At 49.6% G+C, this 20,944-nt stretch overlaps 1 protein-coding gene across 7 annotated transcripts in view; it reads right to left on the minus strand.

The window, feature by feature from the left end:
- The window catches only part of inpp4b (inositol polyphosphate-4-phosphatase type II B), a 200,846-nt gene that overhangs the window by 2,815 nt on the left and 177,087 nt on the right, over window positions 1–20,944 (minus strand). For 6 of the 7 annotated variants that reach the window (XM_035426137.1, XM_035426139.1, XM_035426140.1 and 3 more), the window contains 12 exons: window positions 20,791–20,899; window positions 15,641–15,824; window positions 14,531–14,743; window positions 13,737–13,908; window positions 11,454–11,626; window positions 10,781–10,904; window positions 10,016–10,142; window positions 8,779–8,919; window positions 6,991–7,088; window positions 6,413–6,525; window positions 4,304–4,458; window positions 11–203 (listed from right to left, as the gene is read on the minus strand). In XM_035426137.1, the coding sequence (XP_035282028.1) occupies window positions 29–203; window positions 4,304–4,458; window positions 6,413–6,525; window positions 6,991–7,088; window positions 8,779–8,919; window positions 10,016–10,142; window positions 10,781–10,904; window positions 11,454–11,626; window positions 13,737–13,908; window positions 14,531–14,743; window positions 15,641–15,824; window positions 20,791–20,899 (1,784 nt within the window). In that variant the 3' untranslated portion in view covers window positions 11–28. Of the gene's footprint in view, window positions 1–10; window positions 204–4,303; window positions 4,459–6,412; window positions 6,526–6,990; window positions 7,089–8,778; window positions 8,920–10,015; window positions 10,143–10,780; window positions 10,905–11,453; window positions 11,627–13,736; window positions 13,909–14,530; window positions 14,744–15,640; window positions 15,825–20,790; window positions 20,900–20,944 lie in introns of those variants that run through there. The other variant, XM_035426138.1, reaches the window with a different exon arrangement.

Below are 20,944 nucleotides of genomic sequence, written 5' to 3' on the forward strand. Positions count from 1 at the left end.
AGACGCTCAGTCTGGTATAACAAGCAGTTTATTGGTATTTTGCAAGCAGAAAAACGAGACTTAAAATGAGCCAGACGACCAGCAGGTGCGAGCTGACGAGCAGGAGAGAAACGGGGTAGAAGTGCCGGGAGGGCGGCTTGTTCTCAGCGCCACACCCCGTCTCCGGGTCACTCCACTGCCCGCTGCCCCCCTGGGGGAGCCCACTGTGGGAACGAGGCAAGAACAGACAGAACAGCAGCGGGTTAGTAAAGCCGGGAAGGGGGGGGGGGGGGGGGTAACACTGATGGGCTCGCTCATGGATGCACAAGCACAGGGAAGCGCTCTCACAGTCCTCTACGGACAGATCCTTTCAGGCCAGCCTAGCGAGGGCGGGGCTGGTGGGGAGCAGGTGACGTGAGAAGGTGGGGCTGAAGGGGGGGGAGCAGGTGAGGCGAGAAAGTGGGGTTGGGGTTGGGGTTGGGGGGGCAGGTGACGTGAGAAGGGGGGGCTGAAGGGGGCGGAGCAGGTGAGGCGAGATAGCGAGCCAGAGCAGGGTGAGGACATGCACAGAAGCCTGTTAATGATTACAGAAGTAATGGCGATGACATCATCAATCCCCCTTCAGGACGTCAGATCATGAAGTCCACTTCGCTCGGGATCGTGCCCGGCACGGCTCTCGCTGCTGTTAAAGCTTGTTGATCTTTGCGCTGATGAAAATGAGCTCAAACCCTCCAATCTGCCCGTCTCTACAGACCTCTATGTCCTGCTGGGTCCCTGCTGGGTCCCTGCCCTTTTCCACCACGGTCTGATGACACACCTCTTCACACCGCACCTGGATTCTCTGCCCAGCAGGGCACTCCCAATCTGGGATCACTTTCCTCACTTCCATCTTGATCCTCTAGCACTTTCACGTTACACCTGAGTGCTCTTTTTGGAAATGTACCAAGCAGCCAGTCTTTTTTCACATTTAGGGTTACTGTATTTCAAGCACACTAGCGAGCCTAGCTTACACATTTTTGATACGCATCGCTGTACTCCCTGCTTGTTAGGGCTTGTTCTTTAAGCCGGTGGCTTATTGGACTCCCAGAGTTAGCAACACTGCTATCCAGCTGTGGGATCTTGCGCTTGATACTGGTAAGGTGTTCGTTATGGAACAGACGTTTGGAGTCTGTTCAGTGTGCCTGACACTTGGCTCAAAGAAGCTTTACACCTCCTTATCATTATTAATCATTATTATTAATATTGTTGTGCTGGTTAGCACATTAAACACACATAGCAGTTAGGTACCCCCATATGGGACAGCAATTGACAGAGTTGCTGTACGACAGTTAGGCTACCAAAGCAGTTAGAGTACCACATGTTAGTGTATGTTAGTGCCATATAGATAGCCTGAGCCAACAGCAGTAGCTAACTAGCGTCAACTATAGCTGTGAGTCATAGCTAGCTTGCGATTTTAGTTCCCAGTCAGTCACTGTTGCATTTCATAGTGTCTTGGGCTGGCCCAACCATTTACCTTGGCTGAACTCCCACACCCAATTATGAATATTTTTGACAATAGGTTTATTCACATTTCAAAAAATATGGGGGATCAGTCATCTTAAACCATGCTAGAAACACCCCTGGTTCTGGTCCACCTAGTTATTATATACAGGCCCAAATATGCTATAGAATCAGGGAATCAGGAAGGGGACCAATACGTTTTCAAGGTACTGCAGGTGACAAACTGATCTAGCAAATATGAAATCATATCTGCCTTGCTTCAAGGAACTAGTGAATAATTACCCAGTAATTACAGGACATGTGTTTGTTTTACTTCACAATACAAAGTGCAATGAAACGATCGCAATACGCTTTGTGTGGCTAAATGCTTTCACTTTCTCAGTGCTCAGTGTTCAGTAACCAAAGCTTAACATGTAGAGAACCGAGCTGAATATGCCCATTTTACTGAAGTCCAGTGTATTTCTGTTAACTTATGGGGTTTTTCCTAGACCCTGAACAGCAGCACAGAAACTAATTAAAAACTGTGACCCACCACTAATGACTAAATTCACTCCATGGAATCATTTTTTTAACCTTGTCTAAGTGTGTTAACAACATATTTAGCGACTGATTAGCATGGTCATTTCATCTGGCCAAATCTGCCCAATCCAGTGTTCCATTTAAGGCATTATAACTCCTTAGAGGCTCGGCTTAAATTAAGCAAGACACCTCTACCATTGACAATACTAACTAAATATTCGTTTATATTCTGAATTTAAGTAGAAATAAAGCACCACAAACGCAATTATCTAACACGGCTAGCGCTAGCCCAGACTGCACTCGACGCCACACTACCACACTAGAACAGGACCTTCCTGCCAGCAGCCTGAATTCACACGCTTTTTACACGGAAACTCCACTACAAAAAAACCAAACAAATGAACGAGGCTTTGTGTATGAACACAATGACCTAATGTGATGGGACTGCTTGTCCTCGATCTCCAGATCCTTCCTCTCACGCAGATGGCCAGAGAGATTTCAGAGCCAGAAAGCCAGAAATGCCAGAGAACTGGACCTCTGTGTTTCGAAAGTGCATCGCAAAAAATGTATAATAATAACAATTATAAAAGTGAAACGGGAACTATATGTGCAGTGTTCTTAATTCCCAAACTTCTATTTGGGTTTTCCAGGGGAACTTCCCTTTAACAACAAAACCGACTTTAAAAAAAACGGATAAAATGAAAGACTACGCGGTTGGCTTCCGTCTCCCCAGTTCAGTTCAGCTGAGGTAACTGTTGTTCTGCTTCAGTGTGACTGAAGGACTGTGCCTACGCTTAGGAGGTAGTTTCAGCGATAAGATAAGTTGGCGGGACTTTGCCAGCATGGAAACCAAAGTGGTTTTCCTCACGCAGCCCGCGCCAGAGTCTCAGTGTGCTGGGGTAGAGCCCGCGAAACGGGATCGGTACACAACACTCTCAGCACAGCCAAAATATCGCAATGTTCCGCTTCCCTTTCCAACCTCTGCATGGGGGGGGGGGGGAGAGGGGCGGGGGGTTGCTCATGTCTGAATTATGAATCATGTTTCCATGCTTCATGTGTTGTCTAAACTCCAGGCTCTACGAATACGTCGGAACTGTCCACCAGAACTGTCATTTATAGCTCCTTCTTTAATTCCAACTCTGATTTTCAGCCCTTCTGGCTCTGAAAGAGCACACAGTACTCCACTGAAAACAGTGTGAGCTATGTCTTGAATACAGTGCATTTAAAAACCGATCTTTTTGGCATCAGATACAGGAGTCCTCTCCATTTTGAATGACATTTAAGAACACAAATGTTAGGGATACTTGCTCCCTAGTTTACTCATTTGTTTCTCTTAATAGGTAGTCATCAACACAAGCTTAGTGCCATCTTTGAGTTGTGTAATCTGCCATGAATAACATTAATATCACAGGCCAGCACCTTAGCATTCCTCTTCTACAGTCTTGTCCCATCACCTCTGCATTTACAATCGTTGGATTTAAAACTCATGAGAAATCCTTATGCTGTTTTGCAATCCCTTTGCTAACTACCATTCATGAGAAGCTAGGCAGTCATTTCCCTGTTTACCCCGGACTACAGACCCCTTAAATTTGAGTGCTCAATGACTTACAAAAAATCAATTACTTCAAGTGTTTTTTTTTCTCCAAAGTTAAGTCAGTGTTCTAGAACTCCGCTGCTTTCAGTCACCAGCAGTGACTGTGACATCATCAGCATTAGAATGTTCAGTTAAGAGCGTTCTAATCCCTTGTTTGTGACCTCAGAACTGAAAGGGTTCTGCCACACAAGCGCCAGAGCCCTGACCCACTGTGTGTGACATCACGGATGAGGGGGACACAGAAGGCGGTTCCAGGCGATGGAGCTGGGATGGAGGTGGAGGTGGAGGCTGTGGAAATGAGGCTGTTTGCAGGGCAGCGTCAGACATGCGCGGGGCCTTCTGACGAGCCCCCTGGACCAGTCTCTGACCGTCTAACGTCCAGTGTGCAACTGACCGGACCTTGGCCACCGATTATCACAGGGCTGCCCAACCCTACTCCTGGAGATCTACCATCGCTGAGGTTTCCACTTGAAGCCTAATTTGGCCCGCCTGATTCCACTAATTAGCAGCTCAATCAGATCTTTAGCTGTTGAATGAGGTGTGATTTGTTAGGGCTGGAGTGTAAACCGACAGGACGGTAGATCTCCAGGTACAGGGCTGGGATTATCAGGTACAGGGCAGCCCAGGATTATCACGTCTTTCTATGAAACCTGGATGTGTATATGAGCGGATGTGAGGATAGAACCACAGGGGGGGGGGGGGGGGGGGTACCTCCGCATGCAGTCCAGCGCTCGGACGAAGTAGTCCTTGTTGAGCTCGTGTTCGTCTCGCAGGAGTGCGCACTGCTCCAGGGTTACAGACATGGACGTCCTGTCTTTGGCACTCTTACAGCTGGTGAACCGGATACCGTTCAGCCTGCGACAGATCTGCAGTGAGAGAGAGAGGGATTTACACAAACCTGACAGAGCAGGGGACTCACAAACGCACACAGACACACACACACACACGCCCACATTCACTCACACACACACACACACACACACACACACACACGCCCACATTCACACACACACACACACTTTCCAAACGCAGCCAGAGCAGCCATGGGCTGTGTTGCATTAAAACCAAAACAACCAGAAGTGCCAGCGAGGCTGGCAAGGCTGGCGAGGCTGGCGAGGCGGGCGAGGCGGGCACGCTCGCTCGTTAGCTGCAGCGTTTATGTAAATGAGCCAAACGGAAAGGGAGACCCGGCCAGGCCCCTGGGGAACACCCCTCAGGCCGAGGGCCAAAAGATAAGGGCCAGTGCCCTGAGCGGGGGAAACTCCGGCTCACCCGCTGCACGTCCTCTGCACTATGGACGCTACGACACGCTTTTTATTCTTTATTTTAATGGACAGACTCCATAAATACACATATAAATCCAGACCATTACTGCACATCTGGGGGCTTCAGGGAAGGGGCTAACAGCTCAAAACAGAGAGACTCAAATCCAGCATATCGGGCACTTCCTTCCCCATGGAAGGGCCAGGTATCAATGAGCTATGATTTATTACAGGGCAAGACAGCAGGTTGACCTCAACACCCAGCCGTTAAAAATCTGTGAAAGACCATTTCCAGTCCTTTCTCCTTACAATAACAACCACTATAACTGTAATTCACAGCGTGACCAAATACTGTGTGTCACACAAAATTCAGCTCTGCAGCCGATTCAAGCAGAAACACAGCAGAGTGGCGTATGCAAGGGGAAGAGCATGGAGGGCAGGTCAGAGCAAAAGACATACCCTGAAAGAGGGAAGGGGTGGAGGGGTGGACACACGGCATCGAGAGGCCGGAGTACTCCGGACGTTACTATGAGAGGAGGAGGAGCTCCAAACAGCAGGCAAAGGAAGCGGAGCCAGAGAAACGACTGTGGCGCCCTCTAGTGGACGGGATGATGAACAGAGTTAACCCTGTGTGATCAGGCAGCGGAGGCACAGCTGCACAGATTTTTTTGTTTTGGGTGAACAAGGCTAGAAATGAATGATAATATCAGTCCATTTTAAATACAATTGGCCACAAAAATAAAAGCCTAAGCTCTCTGGCTCTCAGATCTGTGTTTCAAAGCATAAATTAATTTCTAACTGCTTTGTACATCTTGTTCCCACAAACAATTCAAAGAATGAATGTTTGATCTCTGAGGCCACCCGTCAGGTTTTTCAGTAGCAAGGTCGCGTGTTTTGACACACTGCCACTTTGTAGGTCACCAGACGTTAATATCAGCTGAAATCTTGAAAGGCAGATAATGTTCTTTACTTTAAGACCAGCTCACTGCACCCCACCCACTGCAGCCTGTCTGTACCAGATAGGGATTTGTGTGCATAATTATGCGTGCCAATCTTCTTGCAATTAAAAGTGAAAGTACATTGCGGCATTTTATTCAAGTGCAGTGAATGAAGCATGCCAACTTTACTGACATTGTATTCCACTGCTTCCAAGATAATGTGGATAATGTTTGATTATATGACAACAGGGCTAACATCTTTATCCATATAATTACTATTACTATTACTATCAAAGCAACAGGGTCCCACAGCCACACAGCAGTCACTGGGGGTTGGGCGAGAAGACAGGGTGTGGCCAGGACTGTGTGCGTCAAATGATTAGTCATAACTCCTGGCCCAAGTAGGGACACCATGAGAAGGGCTTAAAATGGCTCTCTCAGCTGCCTCCGCCCGTGTGCACAGATCACTGAAAACCCAGCTGTTTGGTACTTCCGCGGCCGTTCCATCTTTGAAATCTCCAGTCTGAAGTTCTCAATCACTCCCTGAGTAACACATTACGACCGCAGTAATAACAGCTCAAGAGAACGAAACGGTTTCTAAATAAACAAACAAGCCTTACCGTTCCAGCTAGCCACAGTATCTCCACATTCTTTCGTTTCTTGGTCATAATATTCTGCCCAAGAGTTTCAAGTAATTCTTTCAAGTCGGTTTGAGTTTGGAAACAAGGTAAATCTGCAAACAAGAGAGACAAATTCAGGATGTTTACTGTCCGCTGGTGGCACTAAAAAGCAAACAAACAACAAGATATACAGAGCATGTGCAGCGAACGAGAGCTATTAACGAGGCAGAATACAAGATTTAAATTAAGACACTGAATGTGTGTGGCAGTTTTTACTAGTCTGGACCTGAAACACTGGGGATTCTGTCCAGAATACTGGGCCAAACACCCCAGTGTGAACCATAATGGAGGACATGGTTCTCATGCCATACATACCATCACCGGCTGCAAGGCACGCTACCGTCTGCACAAACAGGAAGTGCGTAATGACCTTGATTCAAGGATGAATCACACCACTGTGTATAGTACATAGGTAGAACTAGAAGCCAATCTGCAAACTCCCAAATTACAACGACTCACTGGGTGCTGCTGCACACAGTGAAGCGACGGGCGTGTGTTCCACGCACAAGAACACTCACATTGCAGCGGGAGTTTATCACTTAAGGACTTGTAATAGGCTTCTAAAATCTCAAAGTTTTTCTGGTTTATCCTTTCCTGTGAAGAAATGTCACCAAACCTGTATGGAGACAAAAGACAGGTGGCACTCAGTTTAGAGTTTATCAAGGTCATATTGATTGACTCATTACTCTGTGTCCTCCAGCTATAAGAACACTGTTTACGTAGGAGATGTACAGTAGACCAGCTGCAGCACTGAGACGCAGTCTGAACACACTGTGCAAACACACTGTGCAAACACACAGCATAAACCGTCATGCTGTGAACATGCAGACTTGGTCTCTGAGTTTTAATGGCCTTGATGTAAACACACAGCCCTGCCTTCCTGACAGCAGCTTTTGGAGCGGGCTCGGAGAAGCGGTTTATTATACTGCGAAAGAGCAAAGATAAGCACCACCAAACCCCAGACCACCGCCCCAGGCACTACTTATAAAGAGAACGTCTGGTTTCAGGGGCCTGGAAATAAAAGTCAATGGTGGATACTAAGGCCTACTGTTTCAGCTTCTATGAACAAATAAGCATCCACATCCTGCAGCATTTCTGAGAACCAAGTCACTCAGATAATCATTTATTTGATTATTCTACTTTGTGAAGTTATTTTAATAAAATCTAAAGCCATTACATTTCCGGAAAAAAGAAGTGTAGGCCCAACTTTAACACTGAACATCCTCAGGTCAAGGGAGATCCTTCTGGTCCCCCACCCCCCCGCCCACACCATATCTGTAAATATAAGAGTTACCGACCCTCTCTTGTTTTAATCAGGCAGTAAATCCAGTCGAGTGGCTGGCAGTAAATCAGCGGTGTAAACTGGCAGTGAGCGTGGTGAGTGAGTTGGGAGGGTGGGAGCGCGGTGAGTGAGTTGGGAGGGTGGGAGCGCGGTGAGTGAGTTGGCAGAGGGAGCATGGTGAGTGAGTTGGGAGGGTGGGAGCACGGTGAGTGAGTTGGCAGAGAGGGAGCGCGGTGAGTGAGTTGGCAGGGTGGGAGCGTGGTGAGTGAGTTGGCAGGGAGGGAGCACGGTGAGTGAGTTGGCAGGGAGGGAGCGCGGTGAGTGAGTTGGCAGGGTGGGAACGCGGTGAGTGAGTTGGCAGGGAGGGAGCATGGTGAGTGAGTTGGCAGGGAGGGAGCACGGTGAGTGAGTTGGCAGGGAGGGAGCGCGGCGAGTGAGTTGGCAGAGAGGGAGCGCGGTGAGTGAGTTGGCAGAGGGAGCGCGGTGAGTGAGTTGGCAGAGAGGGAGCACGGTGAGTGAGTTGGCAGGGAGGGAGCGCGGTGAGTGAGTTGGCAGAGAGGGAGCGCGGTGAGTGAGTTGGCAGAGGGAGCGCGGTGAGTGAGTTGGCAGAGGGAGCGCGGTGAGTGAGTTGGCAGAGAGGGAGCGCGGTGAGTGAGTTGGCAGAGGGAGCGCGGTGAGTGAGTTGGCAGAGTGAGCGCGGTGAGTGAGTTGGCAGGGTGGGAGCGCGGTGAGTGAGTTGGCAGAGTGAGCACGGTGAGTGAGTTGGCAGAGGGAGCGCGGTGAGTGAGTTGGCAGGGAGGGAGCGCGGTGAGTGAGTTGGCAGAGTGAGCGCGGTGAGTGAGTTGGCAGGGTGGGAGCGCGGTGAGTGAGTTGGCAGAGTGAGCGCGGTGAGTGAGTTGGCAGGGAGGGAGCGCGGTGAGTGAGTTGGCAGAGTGAGCGCGGTGAGTGAGTTGGCAGGGAGGGAGCATGGTGAGTGAGTTGGCAGAGTGAGCGCGGTGAGTGAGTTGGCAGGGTGGTACTGTACCTCTCCGCGAGCGTCTGCTGCTGGTTTATCCCCACATTAAAGAGCACCGGGTACACCTGCAACGGCTTGCCTTCCTTCAGCTCCTCAGGTAAGGCCCCAAACACCTCACCTGGCAACGGCACCTCCACTGTGTAATACTCCCTGCAGAGACAGCACAGGATTTAATGTGTGAGAAACACGTTGTGTGCAACGGCATTTAGTCTGTAAATTGTGGCAAATTCTTTCGTATTATGTCATTATGTTTGAATGTCTTTATCGTTTAATATGAATGCTAAACAGCAGCATCGACAGAAGCCACCTGAACAGTTCAGAAAACCGAAGCAAGGGGAGCAACTAGTAGCTTGTCTGCGGAAAAGGCTAAATTGTGAACTCGCTTTGTGAATCTGAAAATCTTGGATTTACCCCAAAATGTTATTCAATGTTCCATGCTACGAAAGGTCAGCTTCAAACAAGGTCAAAGTTCAAACTATTTGAACTATGAAGATCACAACTCGGCATTAGCTGTGCGCTACGCCAGGCTTCCTGTCACTGACAAGTCGGGCATTAGCGCTCCCTAATCGGGATTTAATGGTCTGACACCATGTTGAACATTTTATTTTCATTTTATTTTTATTTAACCAGGAAAACCCCACTGAGATCAAAATGTCTTTTGCAAGGGGGACCCAAAATAAAACAATTTTTTTCCCTGTACTTGACACCAAAAAAAACTTGAGTGAGAAGCACAGAGCAAGCACTCTGCTGATCCCTGCTCATATTCTTGAGTGAGAAGCACAGAGCAAGCACTCTGCTGATCCCTGCTCATATTCTTGAGTGAGAAGCACAGAGCAAGCACACTGCTGATCCCTGCTCATATTCTTGAGTGAGAAGCACAGAGCAAGCACTCTGCTGATCCCTGCTCATATTCTTGAGTGAGAAGCACAGAGCAAGCACTCTGCTGATCCCTGCTCATATTCTTGAGTGAGAAGCACAGAGCAAGCACTCTGCTGATCCCTGCTCATATTCTTGAGTGAGAAGCACAGAGCAAGCACTCTGCTGATCCCTGCTCATATTCTTGAGTGAGAAGCACAGAGCAAGCACTCTGCTGATCCCTGCTCATATTCTTGAGTGAGAAGCACAGAGCAAGCACTCTGCTGATCCCTGCTCATATTCTTGAGTGAGAAGCACAGAGCAGGCACTCTGCTGATCCCTGCTCATATTCTGGCCGAATGCGGGAGATGAAACGGTGAACAGAACTCACCTCCGCCCGCTGACGATGGGCTGGAGATCTGCGGGGTCATCAGACTTGGCCTCCGTGATCTTAAACGACACTCTCTGCAAGTCCGAAATCCCAACTTCCATATCTTCCAACATGCCGATCTCTTCACCTGGACAACAAAGGACACTTCGCTGTGAGGGCGACCAACTCTCAACACATTTTAATGAGCCATCAGGTCCTCTTCTGAACATTCCTGAAATGACCATCAAAGAAAGGACCCAACAAAAAGGAATCTTATAATATCTTTACCTGTCCTGAGAGGGTATTTTTTTTCCAAGGGCCTTGCATACAATGAAAATGATCATCTGTCCAGAAATACTTAATACATACGCACTGATGCTGGATATGCAAGAATGTAATCACTACACTAGTCATAAAGACAGTGCTATCTGAATAAAAGCTCCTCTATACAAATAAAATTCAAAGGAACTAAGCAGAATAACCAAGAGATGGTCACCAGCTGCAACAATTCGTCAACAAAACAAAATTTGTCAGGAAGCCATGGTAACTAAACATACATGCAATATGTTTATATTCCCTAGTTTGCGGGACTGCCTGAAGCAATATAGGAAAAATGATATGGAAATACGTGAAATTGACTTCAAAAGGAGGTGCAGTCTGATAGATCAGAACTTCCCACCCTGCCCCTAAACACAAACCGCACACACTGTGCAGCGTGACAAATCTTTAGACATTTCAGAGAGAGGCAATGCGAGAGATTCTTCTTTTAAGAAAGCCGGCACTCACTGTAGGTGCTGAGGAGACTCTCAAACTGGGCTACGAGCCCGACGAGGTGCAGCTGCTGCAGGAAGGCCTTGTCCTCCACCCCAGCGTACAGCCGCATGACGAACCCACAGGCCAGGGCGGCCAGCTGGGGAAACCCACAGGGAGACAACAGGTAGGGGCAGCACGGGAGAGACCGGACCGACCGCAGGGGAGAGACCGGACCACGGGAGAGACCGGACTGCTCAACTGCACCGTTCTGACCAGGAGGGCTTCTAATCCTAACCAGAGTTTATAACGAGCTTATCCCGAGCTTATCCCGAGCTTATCCCGAGCTTATCCCGAGCTTATCCCGAGCTTATCCCGAGCTTATCCTGAGCTTATCCTGAGCTTATCCCAAGCTTATCCTGAGCTTATCCTGAGCTTATCCTGTTCTTCCCAAAACACTCAGTTTCAAGAAAAAGTTCAACACAGAGGAGCATCGAATTGGCATGCCGAATTTGATCGACTCACAGATGACAAGCACTCGGGTGCACATACATAATTTTCAGACAGGTTTTTAAAATCATAAGGATAACGAAAAGTAGCAAGAAGCATGATTGGCAGCGTATATGTACAGGAATAACACAGGATTGGGCGAGCGACACTCAGCAGAAGTGAGTGAGAGACTGTTAAATTCTGGGTGTAAGAGACTTACTCCCTGACTGAAGACCACGTCTCTCCTCTGCTTCAGAAACAGGCCCTGCGGGATACTGCATGCTGCCTCTTGCAAGAGAACAAACGTCATCGACTTCGTAGCGCGATCCACAACTTCGGTCACGCAGTCCTTCAACGTGACCACCAGGGGGTAGATCTGTTCCTGCCAGTCCCCTGAAAGGAGCAGAAGGTGAGGGTGAACTCTCTGACCGTTCCTGTGAAGACCCACCTCCACAGACAGTACTTTAAGCCGATGTTTAAATACTTCATCTCCAGGGAGTTTCAGAGATAAGGCAATACAAGCTGTTCCGTTTCACCTAGAGTGCATAACTGGATGAAACAGGTGCATCTCAGATTAACATGAGCGACCTGGGGTAGCTTTTCCAGTTAAACTTGCTTACACTTTGATTGTTTTTCCACATGATAATGATATATTCTTAATGAACTGAGTATCTGAGTATGCATTTAAATGGAAATATGTTCATCAACTAAAAAGATTAACTAAAATCACTTATAATTAGCCAAAGAATACAATACCCCCGTAAACATATTCCTTGCACACACACTGGTGGATACAGCTCAGGAGGTAAGAGCGGTTGTCTGGCGGTTGGAGGGTTGCCAGTTCGATCCCCTGAGCATGTTGAAGTGTCCCTGAGCAAGACACCTAACCCCTAATTGCTCCCAACGAGCTGATTGGTACCTTGCAAGGCAGCCTTTCACCGTTGGTGTGCGAGTGCGTGTGTGAATGGGTGAATGAGAGGCATCAATTGTAAAGCGCTTTGGATAAAAGCGCTATATAAATGCAGTCCATTTACCATTACATGCTGCTAAGTGGCTGACTGTGCATTTCCTGAATCTAATCATTCACGTCATCTAATAAAATACAAACATTTCACAACCAGGAAAAACCCACACAATAAATCCACACAGCAAACCCACGGGTGTAAGACAGGAACTCCAGCCCTGGAGGGGTTTTTATGAAGGTTTTGGTTTTCCTTTCGTTTAGAAGCCAAATTCAGGCCATGGAAACAAGGTTTATGGATTCCTGCGGAAATCGTTTACTGAAGTTAAGCACCAAAAATGAAGCAAAATGAAGCACTGAAACGGACTGAAAGGCAGCATACACTGTGCCCACTCAGGATTGGTCGGTATCCCTGATTTGAACAACAGGGGGCAGCATTCTATTCATTTATGATTTCCAGCAACTCAGCAGAATCACAAAGTTGTTTGCGCAAATACAAACATAAATGTATAAATGCGGTTCTGCTCAGAGTCATGGGAGCAATGTCCTAGTTTTCTAACCAAAATCCCCCCATTTAGAGAAACGCTCATTCAGTTTCGTCAGCTCAGGGAGAAATACAGTGAAATGTAAAAGTATTGGGACAGCTGCACAGGTTTGTATTTCAAATCAAGCAATGACAATGAGGGGAAATTCTAAATGTCTGCATGTGGATTCTTCTAAACAGACACTAAACTGTTTTACAAAATTTCCATTCAGTGAGTCAAGCCCCCCCCCTATTCCAAGTCAGTACATCTGTTTCAAATTTCACGTTTACGACATTTCTTTATTTCCAAACGAAAAGCTGTGAGCTCGAGGGCATGGGTTAAATCCTTGGAAGTGTTAGAAGAGTTGACTGTCTACTTCATGAGCAAAACAAGAAAACTGCAGATGAGGACCAGAGATCTGAGTATCACAAACAAGGACGCTATTGTGAGGATGAAACATCCTCCTCGGTCACGCATGGAGGAGGCCGTGCGATGGCTTGGGCCTGTATGGCTGCAGCCGGAAACGGTTCAGACATCTTTACTGATCTGACCAGTGTGATGTAACAGATCATCATTGTCCACCAATATTCAAAGAAATGCCACCAAGCTCCTCGGACTGAAGCCATGCAGCAAGACAACGACCCAAAACATACGGCAAACGTGACCAAAGAGCTCATCAGGAAGATAAAGTGGAATAAAGTGGAACGCCCAGAGCCGGAACGCTCCCCCCTCCACATCCCCCCTCCTGCCCAGGGCTGGGGGAACATTCCGAATATGCTGAGTTGTTATGCAGGACCGGCTGATCACAGCGTCCCAAAGCTCATTTACAGGAAAGGCTGAAACCTGTTCCTGAAAGGACAGGAATGGCGTGACACAGCACTTTAATTACCCTGGCTGCTAACAGGAAGTAGAAGCTCCACAGCCGAAGTCCCGTGACCACTGTGAAAGGAGCACTCATCTGACTGACGCGGCGTGTGGGAGCGTGACTGGTGCAGGACGCAGAGTGGGTGGGGCCTACCAGGGCTGTGCGAGGTGATGACATCAGCGAGGGTGTGGTCCGAGGAGGTGATGACATCAGCGAGGGTGTGGTCTGCGGGCGGCTCCTGGTTGTTGTCGTCATGCTCCTGCAGCCGGTCCACCATGGCGATGATGCAGTTCAGACTCTTTGCCACGTTAGCCCACACCCGGTCCTACAATTACCCAGAATGCAGAGCGGCATTAGCCTCCCATCGCCCTCGGGCTTAGGCTTAAGCTAGAGAGCTAAGCTACACTCAGGGAGAGGCTGCGCTGGTTAGCCGATCAGTGGGGGGTGAAAGAGGGGAAGGACAGTGGAAGTGTGAGCCCTGCGGTGCTGTAACTGGCTCATCTCCTTCCTTTCAATGGCAGACTGAAAATAAACTGAGCAAAACTGCAAAGCCCCGACAGAGAGGCTCGGGTTCAATCAACACCTGTCCTCAAGATTCACTGGACTCATTCCGTTTCTGCACCTAGAGCCTACTTCAATTCAGCAACTATAGAGCTTGAAGGAAGTGAAGTGAAGAGAGAGAGAGAGAGAGAGAGAGAGATGAGCCACTTGGCTTTCAGCTGTTCAGGAAGGTCATGTTTAAGGATAACAGCGTGCTGAAGTGCGGGGGGGGCAGAGGGGTGCTGATGAACGTGGGGGGGGGGGGGGCAGAGGGGTGCTGATGAACGTGGGGGGGGGGGGGGCAGAGGGGTGCTGATGAACGTGGGGGGGGGGGGGGCAGAGGGGTGCTGATGAACGTGGGGGGGGGGGGGGGGGGGGGGGGGGGGCAGAGGGGAGGCCACACTTGCCCACTCCTCCTCGTCGTACTCCGCGTGGTGCGGGATGGAGTCCTGGCGGGTCAGGGGGGCGGGGCCGTCCTCTCCGGGCCGGGCCGCGCTCTTGGGCGTGTTGTTGCCGACGGCGGGCGAGCCCTCGGTGACGTAGCCGGGCCGGGCCGTGTGCAGAGCCAGCAGGGCGCTCTTCACCAGCTCGTCCTTCAGCGCGTGAACAAACTGCTCCGTCTGTGAGAGAGCGGCACACACACTCAGTCACTCAGAAACACGCGCGCACGCACACACACACACGCACTCAGTCACTCAGAAACACGTGCACGCGCACACACACACACACTCAGTCACTCAGAAACACGTGCACGCGCACACACACACACACACTCAGTCACTCAGAAACACGTGCGCACGCACGCACACACACACTCAGTCACTCAGAAACACGTGCACGCGCACACACACACGCACGCACGCAGGCCGCCATTTTATCTGCAGGCTTTCAGTCAAACCCGCCAGCGAGCACGAGCGCGTCCCCCCGCCTGCGTGCGTCCTTAATCAAGGCACGGAGGAACACCGACGGCCCGAACGTGCCAATTAAACCGAAAGACTGGGCTCAGCTCCACTGCCACAAAAACAGCCTTTCAGAGCAGACTGCAGTCTGACAGGGCCAGATGTAATACATTAATTACTCACACATCCAGAAATGAGTAAACATAGCGCTACCCGTCTCCTTCGTTGGTTTGTATTTGACGATGAGCAGCGAACGGCTTATGCAACACTGTTCTTGCTACTATATCCACTCTGCTGAGCCGCGGAAGTCCGATGCTTTTAACCGCACTGTATTCATTATGATGGCGTAACACACTCATAAGAAACAATGTGAACTTGTTCCCCCCCCCCCCCAGGGCACCTCGTAAAATATAGCACTTCACTGAGAATCGTTTCCCTGCCAATGAAAGCAGTCCTCTGTTTGCTGTGCCCATTTGAAGCAGGTCCTCTACACTGCAGAAAGAGACCTGATCTTGAGCCCACATCGTTCCGCCAAGTCTCTGGCTGTGCCAGACCGGCTGGATTTGAACCCGCCGCACCCACGGTGAACAGCAGCCAGGGAGTGAGTGAGGACATTACCTTGTCTGCCAGGCTCTTGAGCGCCCCCTTGAGGAGGTCCGGGGAACGCAGCTGGGCGGCCCGCAGCAGCTGATCTGCCTGGATGCAGATGAGCGGCTGCAGCTGCGCTACGCTGCTCAGCACCTCCCGGGCCTTGGCCGTGTGCTCGGGGGAGTAGTAGATGCACTGGTACGCCGTGCTGAAGCTGGGGAAGCAGAGGGAGAAACACAGCCGTCAGCGCTGGACACACGCCCCACTCCTGCCCTGAGCTCACTCTGCCTCCGTACCCTCCACCCAAACCCGCGCGCTGGCCTGTGGTTTGGGAACGGCATTCTGAACCGCTCAGCGACGGGCAGCAGGTCAGAGCGCGTAATGCCAGCCGAACCCTGAAGGCAGACGGCCTGACTCGTGGACAGGAGGAGGAGGGAGAACCTGGGAGAACCCGCAGAGAACCTGGGAGAACCCGCAGAGAACCTGGGAGAACCTGCAGAGAACCTGGGAGAACCCGCAGAGAACCTGGGAGAACCCGCAGAGAACCTGGGAGAACCTGCAGAGAACCTGGGAGAACCCGCAGAGAACCTGGGAGAACCCGCAGAGAACCTGGGAGAACCTGCAGAGAACCTGGGAGAACCCGCAGAGAACCTGGGAGAACCTGCAGAGAACCTGGGAGAACCCGCAGAGAACCTGGGAGAACCCGCAGAGAACCTGGGAGAACCTGCAGAGAACCTGGGAGAACCCGCAGAGAACCTGGGAGAACCCGCAGAGAACCTGGGAGAACCCGCAGAGAACCTGGGAGAACCTGCAGAGAACCTGGGAGAACCCGCAGAGAACCTGGGAGAACCCGCAGAGAACCTGGGAGAACCTGCAGAGAACCTGGGAGAACCCGCAGAGAACCTGGGAGAACCCGCAGAGAACCTGGGAGAACCCGCAGAGAACCTGGGAGAACCCGCAGAGAACCTGGGAGAACCTGCAGAGAACCTGGGAGAACCCGCAGAGAACCTGGGAGAACCCGCAGAGAACCTGGGAGAACCCGCAGAGAACCTGGGAGAACCTGCAGAGGCCTCGGGACCACAGGCCTGGGCCTTCTGAGGAAAACGCGGCCTGCTCTAGATCAGCAGCCTCTGAATAAGAAACACGCGCTGTACTCGTGCGAGAGAAAGGCAGAAAACATTAAAAAAAGGAGAGAGAATGGCCCAACATAAAACCCGGAGTAGTTCCCCGGTGTGTGCTGGCAGGCCAGCTCCTGTGTTTGTCTAATTAGCTCTCCGGAGAATCTCAAACCGCCGCAGTTCAAAGTTAATTAAAGACTTTGCTTAAATGAAAAGATGCACATTAAATATTACATCTACATTCCACAGCTTCTCTCCTATCCACTAGAACTGAGCCACACTGATTAATTACATCTTGGGTTTTTCTATGGGACCGCTCATATAAAACCAAGAACAGTGAACCCCCCTCCCCCTCACCACCCCACCAACCCCCAAACACAATACACATCGTCTGTGTGCTAAATTTAAGTTATCTTTCTCTTATAAACAATACCTCAGCTGGAACAGAGCACACGTAATTTCATATGTATGACACACAATAAAATGGCCGCCGTGCCGATACCAGCGCCTGTTCGGTGGGCTGTGTGGCTGTGTGGCTGTTTCAGGGTGTGACTCTGTCACATTGCAGGGCTGCAGAGCGGGATAAGAAACCATGCAGCTGGAGGTTATAGAGCGCATTTAAAACCCTGGGCCCCCTGGGACAGCTTTAGTGCTGCTCTGTCTATGGAATACAGCCTGGCAGAGCACCTGCAAAACCACTAGAGTTAAAAAATAAACAAAGACCCAGTTACTGCATACACACAGTTACTGCACACAGACAGTTACCGCATACAGACACAGTTACTGCATACAGACAGTTACCGTATACAGACACAGTTACTGCCTACATACCCAGCAACGCACAGAAATGTGCTTCTGCAGTCCCTAGAGAGCAGAGCAGGAAGACACTCACCAGACAAGCACGTACGTACGTATGTACACACACACACGCACACACACACGCACACAGAACCCGCCGCACCCACGCACGCACGCACGCACACACACACAAGCTCATTCATTAACTCATATTAGTAAGACCATCAAACTAACATCTCCCTTCATTTTCATAAATGACCGAAAGGACTGGTAAGTAATGAGAGGATGAGGGGCAGAGGCCTAATTAACAGGCAGTTGGACTGAGTAACTCATTAATACCAGAACGAAATGAATAAAGAGCTCCTGGTCCGATCTGACAGACGGCCAACGCGAGCAGAAGACTGCAGAGCGGGCTTGAGACTCCCGTTTCAGACAGGAGCACTTTCAAAGTGCTGCTGGGCTCGTCTGAGGAACCCAAACTCAGTGTAACTGAAGGCATGAACAGAGCACTTTTATTCTAAACCTCCTCGAGTACGCGGAGAGCTCAGGCTCTGCAATACATGTCAGAATCTTGTTATTCTTCGAGACTATTTTTGAAGAGTGCAAACTATTTATTATTTTAAAAAATGGAGCACTTTTGTAGTGTGGCATGAGTCAAATCTTCACCTGCAGTTACCTGGAGACGCACGGCACACGGAGGCCCGCTTCCCGTCAGACAGACAGCGAGCGTGTTTACGAGGCAGGCCTCCTGCAGAAGGGCTCTCCAGCCGGCCGCTCTGTTTTATGAGCAGGCAGGTGTTTCATTCTTTCCTCCGTTTCATTATCTTTCAGTCCTGACTCGCCCCCCGACAGGAGGAGAACGGGGCCCAAACCACACGCACCCCCCACACTAAACCCAACCCCCCCAGTCCCCCCACTCCCGTAGTAAACCCCGCCCCCCCCAGCATACTCTCCCCCGCCAGCCAGCCCCTATTCCGACCCGACATGCAAGCCACTGCAGCTTTAATCTGATCTCTCCATTTTTCCTACAAATTTAAAACAGCCAACAGTGTTGGAAGGGGCGTAACCAGGACCTAAAAAATACCGAAATCATGAGACTCGGATGGGGTGGGGCAGGACAGGGCGGGGGTGTAAATGCCATACATGTGTCTCTAGATCAGGCTAAGATTTGAGAAAAGGTTGAAGTCCCTTCATTCCCCTCCGATTTGTATATGAATTGCAACAGGTGTTCTCGCTAAAGAAAGAAATTAAATTCAAGCTTTGGAAACGAACCAAAGAGATGAATTAAACTCTGTGAATGAAGGCTTAGCATCAGAGCTACGGGAGAGCGCGCTCACAGGCGGGACGCTGGTGTTGATACGACATGTACCCACTTCCTGTCCGTAGGTCTCAGAACTGCGCAGAGCAAGCACAGGAAATAGCGGCTCTCCTGAGAGCACTCAGTTCTGCAAATGAGATCCCGCGTGTCCTGTGAGAACAGAGCAGACCGCGCAGCCTTCATTCAACTCTAACAGAGTTCACATGAGGCCAAGAGGGATCAAAAGGCCTCTTATCTGAGTTACATCTGCATTTCAGATCTGCATCCTGCCTCACAGAACACTGGCCAGCGAGGGACACATCTGTGTTTCCTTCTCCCCATTATAAAGTCCAAGGCAGTAATTCCACAGGAGAAACAGCCAGTATAGACTGCGCACACAGCCATCCATACAGCACACACACACACACGAGCACTAACCTGCACACGTACTGCACCTCAACATAAGCACTAAACTGATACGATGCTTAAAAAAAAGTGAATTATCGAGCAATTAACCATTTTTGGCATAATCAACCAGCAGCAGCAGCAGCGCTAGTTCTCACTTTGAGATCATTTATTCTGCAGCTTTATGTCTCAGCTGTCCTGCTTCATAAAAAATATCAGCAGCAGAACATTTTAATGGCACCAATCTGCTGACTGCAGTACTGTTATTGGCTAATCTGCTGATTGTAGTACTGTTATTGGCTAATCTGCCGATTGCAGTACTGTTATTGGCTAATCTGTTTATTTCAGTACTGTTATTGGCTAATCAGCTGATTGCACTACTGTTATTGGCCAGCCTCTATGTTAGATGACGGAAATACATTTCCTCTCCAAGAACTTCTAATTAACTTGGATTGTATAAGTTAAGTTAACCCTATAATGAAAACCTTTTAACACTCTAACACAGCATTCACGTGCCAGGCACACTGGCTTTGACAGTGAGATATTCAGACGGAACAGACACAAATACGATTAGGCAAAATCATTTCATAAGATGCCTGATGCAGCCTGAGCAGGAGTAAGCGGGTTAGATAAGGGACGGACGGAAGGCTGACTGACGTGCGCTTAGATATCAGCTGAAGAACAGACAGGCGGCAGGCACTTCTCCACACGGGAAATCAGGAAATAAAGACACACAGACTCATTATCTAACTCAAATAGGACACACAGTGATTTACATGAGATGGGCCTTTCTCTCAGTGCTATCTCTGAAATAAATAGTCTACACATCGCACCGCACGCTCTGTTCTCTGCAATGCACTGCCCACAAATTGTTTGAACTGAGGCCTTGCAGTGATAACAAATGCAGTTTTTTTATACATACATAAATGGTCTTGAATTCCTGAATTTTACAGAAAATTGGTAGGACGTGAAATGCCTTTCAATGAGAGAGTGTTCAAGAAGATGCATGAAAATATCACTGACTGAAAATAGGAAGAAAAGGGCGCCTGAATTTGCAAGATGAACTGATCAGTAATTCACACAGACCTACGAAAGGGTAAACTGTGATTTGAAATTCAGGTTTGAAACCCCACATCACATCTGCATAAAGCAGTTAAATCTAATGTGAGGAACATTCTGTCCAAGAGTTCGGAGACAGCTGTCAAGGAAAAATCTTACGACAGCCCTCTAGCGCCCTCTGTCAGAGTAAGACGGAACTGTTATTATCTGGATCTTCAGGAGGATATGCAGGGATCCCCATTCGGACTCAATAGGCCGAGGATTTCCCGCAGACTTACAGCACGAAGTTTCACACAGTGCACTAAACAACACGGCACAAGGGAGAAGGTAAAGGAGAGCAAAGATGGAGGATCTATCTGCAGAGGAAGGCCGTGGCTCCAGGGGAAAAAAGCCTTTCGGGATCCAGCACCATTAGGAGCGGACAGGAGGGGACAGGAACAGACAGGCACGGACAGGAGGTACTGAATCGCACACAGACAGGAGGTACTGAATCGCATACGTACTTTTTCTTCTCGGCCTCGAAGCGGCTCAGCAGTCTCTGCAGGCCTCCGCTCTTGAACCCCTGAAAGTGGGCGGCGGGGGCTCCCACAGTCACCACGTCATAGCAGGCGTCTGGGGAAAGACCAGGCCATCGCTTAGCAACAGGCACGCACGCAC

Source organism: Anguilla anguilla, chromosome 7 (assembly GCF_013347855.1).
Source record: "Anguilla anguilla isolate fAngAng1 chromosome 7, fAngAng1.pri, whole genome shotgun sequence".
NCBI classification, from domain to species: domain Eukaryota; kingdom Metazoa; phylum Chordata; class Actinopteri; order Anguilliformes; family Anguillidae; genus Anguilla; species Anguilla anguilla.